This window comes from Mercenaria mercenaria, chromosome 13 (assembly GCF_021730395.1).
Source record: "Mercenaria mercenaria strain notata chromosome 13, MADL_Memer_1, whole genome shotgun sequence".
In the NCBI taxonomy this organism is placed as follows: domain Eukaryota; kingdom Metazoa; phylum Mollusca; class Bivalvia; order Venerida; family Veneridae; genus Mercenaria; species Mercenaria mercenaria.
Window position 1 is genome coordinate 52,733,755 of NC_069373.1, and position 14,734 is coordinate 52,748,488.

At 36.3% G+C, this 14,734-nt stretch overlaps 1 protein-coding gene across 1 annotated transcript in view; it reads left to right on the plus strand.

Moving 5' to 3' along the window:
- Window positions 1-14,734, plus strand: part of LOC123528452 (TPR and ankyrin repeat-containing protein 1-like) — a 153,863-nt gene that overhangs the window by 31,843 nt on the left and 107,286 nt on the right. The window contains exons 6-10 of the mRNA XM_045308172.2: window positions 2,837-3,057; window positions 3,546-3,812; window positions 4,650-4,900; window positions 6,117-6,270; window positions 6,911-7,072. Coding sequence (XP_045164107.2) covers window positions 2,837-3,057; window positions 3,546-3,812; window positions 4,650-4,900; window positions 6,117-6,270; window positions 6,911-7,072 — 1,055 coding nt within the window. The remainder of the gene's footprint in view (window positions 1-2,836; window positions 3,058-3,545; window positions 3,813-4,649; window positions 4,901-6,116; window positions 6,271-6,910; window positions 7,073-14,734) is intronic.

Sequence of the window (14,734 nt, forward strand, 5' to 3'; positions counted from 1 at the left end):
GGGGTTAAAAACTAGGTCAGTAGATCTAAAAATGGAAAAAACCTTGTGACCTCTCTAGAGGCCATATTTTTCATGAGATCTTCATGAATATTGGTCAGAATGTTCACCTTGATGATATCTAGGTCAATTCGAAACTGGGTCACGTGGGGTGAAAAACAAGGCCAGTAGGTCTAAAAATAGAAAAACCTTGTGACCTCTCTAGAGGCCATATTTTTCAATGGATCTTCATGAAAATTGGTGAGAAGTTCAGCTTGATGATATCTAGGTCAGGTTCGAATTGGGTCATGTGCGGTCAAAAACTAGATCAGTAGTCGAAAAATTAGAAAAACCTTGTGACCTCTCTAGAGGCCATTTTTTCACGGGATCTTCATGAAAATTGGTGAGAATGTTCACCTTGATGATACTAGGTCAAGTTTATAAGTGGGTCTCCGTGCCTTCAAAAACTAGGTCATTAGGTCAAATAATAGAAAACCTTGTGACCTCTCTAGAGGCCATATTTTTCAATGAATCTTCATGAAAATTGGTCAGAATTTTTTATCTTGATGATATCTAGGTCACATGTGCTCAAAAACTAGGTCACTATGTCAAATAATAGAAATAACGACGTCATACTCAGTTCAACACTGGGTCATATGCAGCGTTCGACACTAACGGTGTCCCGGGATCCCGAGGACACCAAAAATCCGCAAGGGATCCTAAAGTTCACAATTTCGGTGTTCCGTCGGGACTCTTGATTTTCAGATAAAATATGATTCTAAACAATGAAATTCCCCAGTCTTGTTCGCTCAAACATCGGTCTTTTGCTAAGGCTTCCAGGGCGTTCAGTTGACCCGAGCTCCCGGGTTTTGACCCGCGAAAAACTCGTATTTTACCCGCATAAATTACGGCACGTGCGTCGGCTTGACTCGCGGAAATTTACTTAGATGCGTTCCAAGTTCGATAGTTCTGCCCCCTGTCAATCAAAATCCCAGTGAATTTCAATATTGTTCGCCGGCACAAGCGGAAATATGGCAGTAGGCGGAGCGTCGTATGTTAATTAGCTACCGACAGATGTCAGTCACGCCACGCGCCAAATGACACGTGCTTATCTCGCGGTTTGTATTTAGTACAATTTGCCTTGTCATTATCAAAGGTGTTTATTGATCAATGTTTACAAGTTTATTGATAAACAATGCAGCCTTAGATTATCGTGTTGGTACCATTATTTTGTGTGCTCGATACGATTACATGAGCCGGTCGGCCGTTACGGTCTATAACAAATTTATTATCATAATTGCCGAGGCTTTGTTTGGGCAAAACAAATTAAATAAGCAGAAATTATACGTGGTATGATGGGAAAATAAAGTTAAAACAGTTATCTTTTCAAGAACTTTAACTGTTACTTTTGTTTTTCGTATTTGTCACTCGTTTTCTAGACCGACATTTTCGAACATTTTTATTATTTCTTACAAGATTTTTCAAGTACAAACTAAAATAAAAAGCCAATAAAACGTCTGCATTTACGAAAAATATGATCACTGTTGCCAAAGCAGCTCTTATTTAGAAGAATTTGCTGATAATAAAAGCATGCAAACACTAAACCCCACCCACTTTTAGGCAATGTGCAAAATAAAACAACTAAAATATGAGATGTTTAAGAAAATCTGTTATGACCAATGTACTAGTTTTAGATAAAGTCTGTGGGAGTTGCATTAATAAGGACTAAAAAATCTTTGTATCTGGTAACATGCTGAAAAAATTAGGGTAGGTAGGTCGGAACATTTTTTTTTTGAATTTTTTTTATTTAAGGGAGACTTTTCGGAATTTTTTTTTTTATATTAAAAACATGATTACAAATAAGGGGGTTATAAGGGGGAATGAACTAGGCGGCATACATTTAGACGAACTACAACAAATGGCAGAGGAGTGCGATGGTAGTGAAGATGAGGGGGAAGAGGACTTGGACAGAAATGACATTATTCTTTTACAGCAAAAGTCATACAAGCTATTGTTGTCATTGATGTAAAATGGAAATAAAGTGGACATAAAATACATGTAGTACTGTAAACAGTTGTGTTTGTTAGATTTTAGTTTTTTCATGTTCTTACCACATTTTGTTATCAGGGACTCCTAATTTTCAGCAGGGATTCCTAAATTTCCCAGCAGGTATTCCTTCAGGATACCTGGCAAAAAAGTTAGTGTCGAACGCTGGTCATATGGGGATAGGTGAGCGATTCAGGACCATCATGGTCCTCTTGTTTCTTTTCAGGATTGTGTTCCAATATTGCCTAAAAATACAGTAACTCTTTATTTGTCATGTTAAAGTTTTTGTTTACAGTTTGTTTTCACCAAAGTTATAACTGAAAATATCCAAAAAGTAGAATGGCAAAGTGCGTGTATTTTCAAGTGTAAAAACTGGATCGCGAAAATATGTGACAATTGATTTTAAGGGTATAAGAACTACCTGTCAAAATGTTTTGGGTACTTAATTCAATTAATATTTGTGTTTTTATGCATTTTGAGAGGTTTTTGCATACAAATCATACATTTCTTCAGCAAAATCTTGTAATTATTTTTTGCCGAGGTTGCAGACGGTCGTGTTACTAAAAATAGAAATGGGTTGGTTTTTCCAACATTTTGTTTGATGTACTTGGCAAACAAAACTAATTGTGCAAGAATTATTATTGAAAAACAGAAAGTAACTGATTTCAGTTGGGAAATTTTTCATTGGATTGGGAATTTTTTGCTCCAGATTGGGAAAAATATAGCATATTTGGCATTGGGAATGGGGCCGAATATCGGCCCCTTGAGATAGGGTGAAAAAGCCCTGTAAATACCAAATGGTTCTGCTTTTTAGGGGTGTTTCATCAGATCTGGAGAATATAGAGGTATCAACATGGAAGTGTGATGATCTGAATATAGGTGTGATGTTGAAGTCTCTAACAGACACTAAGATACAGGCCTGGGGAGAGGATTTAGCCGTCGCACTGATTGATATGGGAGCATCTGTTGAAAAGATTGGACATCAGTTTGGCATGCCTACACTTCTCTACGTAGTAAAGCTATCCCTCCGGCTAGGTTAATATATTTAAATGAAAAATTACCACTTATAATACTCGTATCAAACAACTTCTTGGGGAATGTGTGGGGTGTTGGGGAGGCTTTCCGATGTCATTTTAACAATTTCACATTATAGGCAGCCAGCCAATAGAGCAGCACAGTCCAACTGCCTAAGACAGGTGGCTGCTTAAGTTAAAGTTGAAACAATAGATCAGTTTGGGCAGTTAGCTGACTGGCGGCTTAAGGCAAGTCTGTTTAATACAGGTTGCTGCTAAGGCAGGTTTAAGATGTGATAATACTTTCAAATGGTAGAGTGTCGTCAGACAGCTCTTACTTTTGGAAAAGAATGTGTGGTTCTTTGAAGGTTTTATCCCCATTTGGATTTTAGTTATAATAGAAGTAAGGCATTTCAAGCAAAATGAAGTTCTTTTGTTAGTGCAGACCACACACAATCAGTGTATTAACTTATCTACATGTTGAATTCAGTGCATCAGTTGATTCTACAGGTGTAACAGAACTTTTGAGTCATATTCTAAAGGAGTATGAAAGAACACCAGAGAAGAAAGATGAGGTGGACAATGATGGCAGTACTGCTCTACACGTTGTTGTTAAATCAAAAATGGCAAACCCAGATCATTCAATGGTTGTACTAGAATACCTGCTAGATGCAAAATGTGATGCTTCTATCACAGACAGAAATAACAAGAAGCCAATTGACTATGTGAGGGAAGGAGAAAAAGCTCATGATCTCTTAAGGAAGGCAGCTAAACCAGGTTAGTATGTTATGTCTAGAAAAGACTAAACCAGATTGGTGTATTATGTCTAGGAAAGACTAAACCAAGTCAGTGTATTATGTCTAGAAAAGACTGAGACAGGTTGGTATATTATGTCTAGAAAAGACTAAATCAAGTCAGTGTACTATGTCTGGAAAAGACTGAGTCAGGTTGGTAAATTATGTCTAGAAAAAGACTAAACCAAGTCAGTGTATTATGTCTAGAAAAGACTGAGCCAGGTTGGTATATTATGTCTAGAGTGGACTAAACCATGTCTTGTGTATTATGTCTAGAAAAGACTAAACTATGTTGGTGTATTATGTCTAGAATAACAGTAGAAAAAACACATGAATTTTAATTAAAGCAGTTAAACCAAGTTGTTATATTAAGCAAAGGAAGGAGAATAGCCCATGAACTCTATATGTAAACCAGGTTGTAATGGTAATAGTATGTAAAGGTAGGAGGAAAAAATGCACAGGGGAATTATTGTTGAAAAAAGCTTAACTTTTCTGTAAACAGAGTCCAGAGATATGTGTATATATTCAGTTGCAAAAAAATCTAGGTTGATCGTAAAGGCAGACTAAAAAACGGCTGTTTTTACGCTGTTCAAAATACCTTTAACCTTTAGTCTGCTGATGGCAAGTGATTCTGCCTTTACAACCAGTGCAGACAAATCATGGTCTGCACTGCTCACTATTCTGTCAGTAAACGTTCATTGAACACCCCTTCGAATAATATATGGTACTGCCCAAATTGAATGATGGACCAGTCTATTATAGAAATTTAGCAATCTTAAGGTTAAGGAACTTAACACTAGTTCTCCTTTCTCATGTCTAGTTGGGGAACTACGCAAGGACTTAGAAGTGTTCAAATCTCAGGGAAATGCAGCGTTAAAGTCAGGGAAACACCAAGAGGCCTTGAAATTCTATGAGAAGGCAATAAAGATCTCACAGCAGTCGAAGCAGCTTTACAAGGAGGCAGCTATAGTGTACAGTAACAAAGCTAATGTTCACTGCACATTGAAAAATTATACAGAAGCACTTACTAACGCTTTGGCTGCTATCTCTTGTGATAGTGCATACCATAAGGTAAGAAATAGTGCTCTTTTTGTGGTGAAAAACTAGGTCCTGTGGTAAAAACAGCATCCATTTGAATTAGTAATATGGTCTGGAAACAAATACTCCCTTTAAGGAGACAATACACTAGACCTTAGTCCGAAGCCCTGTGGTCAAGGCTACATTTTGAGGTCAGAGGTTTACAAACTTTTTTTTTTGTGGTCCATATGTATTTCATTCATCAAGGGATTTTAATAATCAGGATTCACACAGACCTTGAAAAGTCCTTTAATTTGATGATAGTCCTTGAAAACTTGAAAATGATTAAAATGCTAGAAACCAGAAAAGAGTTTGAAAAATACTCTGCTTAAATTTTACACGAAGCCCCTTGCAAAATGTTCTGTCAGCAGCTTCCTTTGTGGATAGAATGTATTTTTTACAGAGAGTCAAATTTCTATTATTAAACAGTTTTGGAAAAAAGTTGGTAACAGTTGTTCTGACCAAGATTTCTTTTTGAGTAACATAATCCTTGATGAAGTAATAATTTTACTTAAAAAGTCCTTGAAAAGTACTTTAATTTTGTTGCTGTTGTTGTGTAAGAACCATGAAAACAAGTTGTTGTCACACAAAAGATGAAAGCCTTTAGGTTATAGGTCATGACTCAGTATACACTGGGGGAATCACATGATCAAAATAATCTCTAAACCAAAGTTATATATATTTTGAAGAACATGACTAAATTTCCTTCCATTATAAGATATGAAATTTAAACATAGCCTAACATATGACTGACAAAAATTGTTGAATTATTATGTAGTTGACAATAATGATAGATATCCTGTAATTACAAACACTAAAGAAAATAAGAGGTCTCAGTTTCTTGAAGTGTTCCAGATAAGTTAAATCAATGTAGTTTTAGGATACAACTATGTTGTCATATGATAGGCTATATTTTAGATTTACAGCAAAAGATGCTTCAATATTATCCCATATTATTCATAAATTTATTTTGGTTCAGAGATTATTTTGACCATGTGGTTCCCCACAGTGGTATATTTTCATACAAGTTGTAATAAATTTTTCTCAGTATAGAATCAAAGTGCAAATAAGATAAATAATATGGCCTTGTATTTAACTTCATTAAATTTTTATCCAGTACTTGGTGTGAATCTATCTCCCTTTAAGAACTTTATATAATTTGCCAAAAGCTTTTGTTATAAACACCATATATGTTATTTTCTATGTACAGGGCCATTGGTGGAAAGCAAAAGTACTGCTTTGTATGGGTTCTACCCATGATGCCTTTGGTGCCTACATGGATGGTTACATCAAGTCCGAAGTGTCGTCCGATACCAAGTTCAGTTTCCTCATGGAAGCTGTTACACTGCTCAAAAACATTCCAGGTAAGACCAAAATTTAGCTGGGGTTTCACATAACCATACTAGAGTTATGGTCCTTGACTTAGTGAAAAATATGCATTAAGTGCTTAAAGTTTGTGTTGCATATATATCTTAAACAAAATTTTGAAACCATGTACAGTGACAGGAGTTGGGGGTGGGAAGTAACTGTGTCCTATGGACTCGCATCTAGTTAGTAATTAAACTATTATGACAGTTTAAAAGAAGTTCTTATTCCTGCACAAAGAGTTCTTTGATTTGATGTATGTTAGGAGTGGTAGTGTGGTATATCTGAAGTGAAATTAAGGAAAAGCCTAGATGACAGTACAAGTACTAAAAGTTCCAGTGAGCTGTATCACATCTCTGAAGTACTGTCGAAAATGGCTAGAAATTTAAATTCTTCAAATCACGCGCCACACCGCTGCGCTGTCATTTGGGATGAAGGATTCTTTTATGTGAGGTTGATGGTTCTGTCCGAGTGCTTGTCAATGAAAGATTACTTGGAGAGACACTTGGGGTTTTCTCTACCATCAAAAGCTGGAAAGTCAACATAATTTTGATGTATAATTTTGTTGATGTGATATTAAACCCAATATTGAAGAGAAGATCTAAGTTATCAAAATGACTGTTCTCTTTTTTTTTTCAGGTGAACATTTTATTAACTGTTATAATCAACTGCGATTCTTAAGTCGTGACATCTGGCCTCAGGTTTTGGGGCGTCTCAGTAGAAATACTGAGTGGAAGTGTATCGCATACCTCATTCTGGGACCAAACTTAGAGAAACAAAGATTTGGAAAGAAAGTTACGTGTAAGTTTTAGTTTTTTTAGCTCGACTATTCGAAGAATAGTCTAGCTATTCTACTCACCCTGGCGTCGGCGTCACACCTTGGTTAAGTTTTTGCATGCAAGTACATACAGCTATCATTTAAAGGCAAATAGCTTTGAAACTTATTTATTCTTTTTCTAGGTCAATTACCAACCTCACTGGGTCAAGTTCGATAACTCTAACATGTATTTTGAGCAAATTATGCCCCCTTTTGGACTTAGAAAATTCTGGTTAAAGTTTTACATGCAAGTTATTATCTCCAAAACTAATGCAGATATTGAATTGAAACTTCACGTGTCTTCGGGGTTATAAAACTAATTGATAGCACCAAGTCCCATAACCCTGACCTTCATTTTGGCCAAATTATGCCCCCTTTTGGACTTAGAAAATTCTGGTTAAAGTTTTGCGTGCAAGAACATACAGCTATTACTAAAAGGCATATAGATTTAAAACTTATTTTTTCTTTTTCTAGATCAATAACCAACCTCACTGGGTCAAGTCCCATAACTCTGACATGTATTTTGGCCAAATTATGCCCCCTTTTGGGCTTAGAAAATTCTGGTTAAAGTTTTACATGCAAGTTACTATCTCCAAAACTAATGCAGATATTGAATTGAAACTTCACATGTGTCTTCGGGGTTATAAAACTAGTTGATAGCACCAAGTCCCATAACTCTGACCTTTATTTTGGCCAAATTATGCCCCCTTTTGGACTTAGAAAACTCTGGTTAAAGTTTTGCGTGCAAGTACATACAGCTATTACTAAAAGGCATATATATTTGAAACTTATTTTTTCTTTTTCTAGATCAATTACCTACCTCACTGGGTCAAGTCCCATAACTCTGACATGTATTTTGGGCAAATAATGCCCCCTTTTGGACTTAGAAAATCCTGGTTAAAGTTTTACATGCAAGTAACTATCTCCAAAACTACTACAGATATTAAATTGAAACTTCACATGTGTCTTTGGGGTTATAAAACTAGTTGATAGCACCAAGTCCCATAACTCTGACATGTATTTTGGGCAAATTATGCCCCCTTTTGGACTTAGAAAATCCTGGTTAAAGTTTTGCGTGCAAGTACATACAGCTATTACCAAAAGGCATATAGCTTTGAAACTTATTTATTCTTTTTCTAGGTCAATTACCAACCTCATTGGGTCAAGTTTCATAACTCTTAACATGTATTTTGAGAATTATGCCCCCTTTTGGACTTAGAAAATTCTTGTTAAAGCTTTACATGCAAGTTACTATCCCCAAAACTAATGCAGATATTGAATTGAAACTTAACATGTTTCTTCGGGGTTATAAAACTAGTTGATAGCATCAAGTCCCATAACTTTGATATGTATTTTGGTCAAATTATGTCCCCTTTCGAACTTAAAACTCTTTTGATATTTAACATTTTGGGTAATAATTTCCTGCTTCTGTGACAATATTTCGAATAGTCGAGCTTGGCTGTCTTACGGACAGCTCTTGTTGTTATAACAACTTTTCTTTTATTTGTCTTGAACATGGTTGTGTATAGGCCATATTTCTTGTCTGCCTTCCGAAGAATTTTCAAAAATCTTGACACAGATATTTACCACAACGAGTTGACATGCAAGTTCCATCATGAAAGTTCAAGGTCAAAGACTTGAGGTGGGATCAAAGGTCAGGTATCGGCTCCATATTCTAAAGTTCTTAGGGTTTTCAATTTACCGGACACAAAACATTGCCACAGTGAGACAGCATGCGAAACACCTTTTATTAGCTCACCTGTCACATAGTGACAAGGTGAACTTTTGTGATCACCCTTCGTCCGTCGTGCGTGCGTCCGTCCGTCAACAATTTCTTGTCTGCACGATAGTGGTTTCATTTATGATTTTATTTTAACCAAACTTGCACACAACTTGTATCACCATAAGATCTCGGTTCCTTTCTTGAACTGGCCAGATCCCATTATGGATTTCAGAGTAATAGCCCCTGACAGGGCCAAAATTAGCTATTTTGACCTTGTCTGCACAATAGCAGCTTTATTATGTCTCCCCCAGGAGACATATTGTTTTTGCCCTGTCCGTCCGTCCGTCACACTTCATTTTCGAGCAATAACTGGAGAACCATTTGACCTAGAACCTTCAAACTTCATAGGGTTGTAGGGCTGCTGGAGTAGACGACCCCTTTTGTTTTTTGGGTCACTCCGTCAAAGGTCAAGGTCACAGGGGCCTGAACATTGAAAACCATTTCCGATCAATAACTAGAGAACCACTTGACCCAGAACGTTGAAACTTCATAGGTTGATTGGTCATGAAGAGTAGATGACCCCTATTGATTTTGGGGTCACTCCGTCAAAGGTCAAGGTCACAGGGGCCTGAACATTGAAAACCATTTCCGATCAATAACTAGAGAACCACTTGACCCAGAATGTTGAAACTTCATAGGATGATTGAACATGCAAAGTAGATGACCCCTATCGATTTTGGGGTCACTCCATTAAAGGTTAAGGTCACAGGAGCCTGAACATTGAGAACCACTAGGCCAAGAGTGTTGAAATTTAGCGGGATGACTGGACATGCCAAGTAGATGATCCCTATTGCAGCCAACCATCAGTGTCTCTTTGACTTTCGGTCCTGACCCCTATTGACTTCTTGCCTATAGGACTTTGCATTGGGGGAGACATGCGCTTTTTTACAAAAGCATTTTCTAGTTTATGATTTGATTTTTACCAAACTGGCACACAACTTGTATCACCATAAGATCTTGGTTCCTTTCTGGAACTGGCAAGATTCTATTATGGGTTCCAGAGTTATGGCCCCTGAAAGGGTCAAAATTAGCTATTTTGACCTTGTCTGCACAATAGCAGCTTCATTTATGATTTGATTTTAACCAAACTTGCACTAAACTTGTGTCACCATAAGATCTTGATTCCTTTCTTGAACCGGCCAGATCCCATAATGGGTTCCAGAGTTACGGCCCCTGTTAGGACCGGAATTAGCTATTTTGACCTTGTCTGCACAATAGCAGCTTCATTTATGATTTGAATTTAATCAAACTTGCACAAACCTTGTGTCACCATAAGATCTTGGTTCCTTTCTTGAACTGGCCAGATTACATAATGGGTTCCAGAGTTATGGCCCCTGAAAGGGCCAAAATGGGCTATTTTGACCTTGTCTGCACAATAGCAGCTTAATTTATGATTTGATTTTAACCACACTTGCACACAACTTGTATCACCACAAGATCTTGGTTCCTTTCTTGAACTGGCCAGATTCCTTCATGGGTTCCAGAGTTATGGCCACTTAAAGGTCCAAAATTGGCTATTTTGGCTTTTGCAGCCATATAGAGACTTCGTTTATGGTTTTATTTGATACAAACTTCCAAAATATCTTCAACACCAATAAATCTTGGATTCCATGACAAATCAGATCCAATCGTAGGTTCCAGAGTTATTTCATATCTGATTACCTCCCCTGATTGTAATAAATATGGATTTATTTCAGTAAATACTTAAAGGACTTATTTGAAATTTCATTATTGTTATTAGTTGGACTGAGACAATCAGGATAGATAACTATGTACGGATTTTATGTCAAATTACCTCCCTTTATTTCAAATTAAAATGGGTATATCTCCGTAACTAATGAGGATACTGATCTGAAATTTGATTTATGTCAACAGATTTATTTGGCAGATCCTTTTGTTCACTTATAATATTATTTTTTTTAATTACTTCACATTTACGTTACTATAAATAGCTTTTTTATTATTGGCCGTAGGGAAAAACAGAGACCACTTTTCTGTGGTACAACATGGATTGTACCTCCAATTTTTAGGTATATTTTGACATATCTATACCTTGTAAGAATTTTTTTTTTCTTTTTGGTTAAATTTCTTCCTTTTGCTGTTCCTGTCCTTTGGACTTAGATATTTATACCCCCACCAAACATGTTTGAGGGGGGTATATAGGAGTCAGTTTTGTCGCGTCCCGTCCCGTCCCGTCCCGAATCTATTATCTCAGTTATTACCAAATGGATTTGATTCAAACTTAAAATACATGTTCCACCTTATCACCCACATCATGTGACACAAGGTGCATAACTCTTGACACCAAGTTTTCATGAATTATGTCCCCTTTTACTTAGAATTTAAGGTTAATTTTGTTGTATTTTCACTATATCTCAGTTATTACTAAATGGATTTGATTCAAACTTAAAATAGATGTTCCACCTCATCACCCACATCATGTGACATAAGGTGCATAACTCTGACACCATTTTTTTATGAATTATGCCCCTTTTTACTTAGAATTTAAGGTTGATTTTAATGTATTTTGCACTTTATCTCAGTTACTACTGAATGGATTTGATTCAAACTTAAAATAGATGTTCCACCTCATCACCCACATCATGTGCCCACATCATGTGACACAAGGTGCATAACTCTGACACCAAGTTTTCATGAATTATGTCCCCTTTTACTTAGAATTTAAGGTTAATTTTGTTGTATTTTCACTATCTCTCAGTTATTACTAAATGGATTTGATTCAAACTTAAAAATGTTGTTCCACCTCATCACCCAGATGATGTGACATAAGGTGCTTAACTCTGACATAAATTTTTTATGAATTATGTCCCCTTTTACTTTAAATTTAAGGTTGATTTTGATGTATTTTCACTATATCTCAATTATTACAAAATGGATTCGATTCAAACTTAAAATAGATGTTCCACCTCATCACCCACATCATGTGACACAAGGTGCATAACTCTGACACCAATTTTTCATGAATTATGCCCCTTTTTACTTAGAATTTAAGGTTAATTCTGATGTATTTTCACTATATCCAATTACTACTGAATGGATTTGATTCAGACTTAAAATAGATGTTCCACCTCATCACCCACATCATGTGACACAAGGTGCATAACTCTGACACTATTTTTCTTGAATTGTGTCCCCTTTTACCTAGAATTTAAGGTTAATTTTGATGTACTTTCACTATATCTCATTCTGATTGGCTTAGAGCCAAAGGGAAGTAACCTTTTTTTAACCTTTGTACTGAGTTTCTTCCCCTTAAATTCCAGGAATTAGTCTATTTTTAGAAATCCTATTTTTAGATTTTCAATATTTTAGGTATTTTTCTAACTTTTTTATTATAAGTCCTATGTAAAAAGTAAAAACGTTTTTCCGTGGTAACATGGGTTGGTAAGACACTTTTTTGTATTCACTTTTAGTGTATCTCTAATATTAGAGATTTAATATATTTACTAGTATTACTATACTAGTATTATACTAGTATTACTTATATGTGGAAGCCCAGGATGAAGTACTTCAAAGTATTTTTAAGATTCCTTATGGTTGCCATTCTTCTGTGACAAGACCGTGTGGTGGGGGTATGAGTCACTCCTGTGACAGTTCTAGTTTTTTCTGAGGACCTTGTCCTCAAGTGCAATGATAACAGGTGAGCGATATAGGGCCATCATGGCCCTCTTGTTTTTCACACTTACATTGAAGTGATGTAGTATGGGGGGACGCTTTTTAGCTCGACTTTTCAAAGAATAGTAGAGCTATTGGACTCACCCATGCGTCGGCGTCGGTGTCCCGATTTGGTTAAGGTTTTGTATGTAAGCTGGTATCTCAGTAACCATTTGTGGGAATGGATTGAAACTCCACACACTTATTCACTATGGTAAACTGACCTACATTGCACAGGTTCAATAACTCTATTTTGCTTTTTTACAAAATTATGCCCCTTTTTCAACTTGGAAATTCTTGGTTAAGGTTTTGTATGTAAGCTTGTATCTCAGTAACCACTTGTGGGAATGGATTGAAACTTCACACACTGATTCACTGTGATAGATTTATCTACGTTGCACAGGTTCCATAACTCTATTTTGCATTTTTACAAAATTATGTCCCCTTTTCGACTTAAAAATTCTTGGTTAAGGTTTTGTATGTAAGCTGGTATCTCAGTAACCACTTGTGGGAATGGATTGAAACTTCACACACTTATTCACTATGATAAACTGACCTACATTGGACAGGTTCCATAACTCTATTTTGCATTTTTGTCAAAATTATGCCCCTTTTTCGACTCAGAAATTCTTGGTTAAGGTTTTGTATGTAAGCTGGTATCTCAGTACCCACCAATGGGAATGGATTGAAACTTCACACACTTGTTCACTGTCAAGATCTGACATGCACTGTGTATGTCCCTTAACTCTACTGTGCATTTTTTTCAAAATTATGTCCCCTTTTCGACTTAGCAGTTTTTGGTTAAGTTTTTGTATGTAAGCTGGTATTTCAGTATCCACTTACGGGAAAGGATTGAAACTTCACGCACTTGTTCACTTTATGAGCTGATAAGCTCTGTGAAGGTTCCATAACCCTTTTTAGCTCACATGTCACAAAGTGACAGTGTGAGCTTTTGTGATCGGTGCGCGCCGGGTCCGTGTCCGTCCTGGGTCGTCCGTGCGTAAACTTTTGCTTGTGACCTCTCTAGAGTACAATTTTATGGACTTATGAAAGTTGGTCAATGTTCACTTGATGATACTAGGCAAGTTGAATGGGTCTTTGCGGTCAAAACTGGTCAGTAGGTCTAAAATAGAAAAAGCTTGTGACCTCTTATAGGCATATTTTTCATCATGACTTTTGAAAATTTCAAATGTTCATCTTGATGATTTTTAGGTCAAGGTTCGAAAAGGGTCATGCTTCAAAAACTAGGTAGTAGGTCAAGTTAATAGAACAACCTTGTACCTCTCTAGAGGCATAATTTCATGTCTGATGAAAGTTGGCACTGAATATCATCATGATGATATCAAGGTCAAATTCGAACTGGTCAGTGCGGGCAAAACTAGGTCAATAGGTTAAAAATAGAAAAACCTTGTGCCTGTAGAGTCATACTTTTGAATGGATTTCATGAAAATTGGTCAGAATGTTCACCTTGATGATATCTAGGTCCAGTTTTAGAAACTGTTTCGTGCCATCAATAACTAGTCATTATTCATATAATAAAAAAACCTTGTGACCTCTTAGAAGCCAATTTTTCATGGGATCTTTATGAAGATTTGGTCAAAAATTTTATTTTATGATATCTATTCAGATTTTGAAACTGGGTCAGTGCGGTAAAAAACTAGTCTTAGGTCTAAAAACTAGAAAAAACCTTGTGACCTCTCTAGAGCATATTTTCACTGATCTTCATAAATTATGGTCAGAGTTATCTTGATGAAAATCTAGGTCAAGATTCAAATGGATCACTAGCTATCCCAAAAAAACTGTCATATTGCAAATAATAGAGAAAAACTGTTGGCTTCTAGAGGCATACTTGAATGATTTCATGAATTGGTCAGAATTGTTCATTCTTATGATGTCTAGGTCAGTTCGAAACTGGGTCACATGCCATCAATAACAGGTCTTGGTCAAATAATGAATAACATTGTGACTCTCTAGAGCCATATTTTCATGGACTGTATGAAAGTTGGCTGATGTTCATCTTGATGATATCTAGATCAATTTCGAACCTGGGTTCAGTATGGTCAAAAACAGGTCATGGTCTAAAAATGAACAAGCTGTGACCTCTCTGAGCCATACTTTTGAGGATCTTACATGAAATTGTCAGAATTTGATATTGATGATATCTAGGTCAAGTTTGAAACTGGGTCACGTG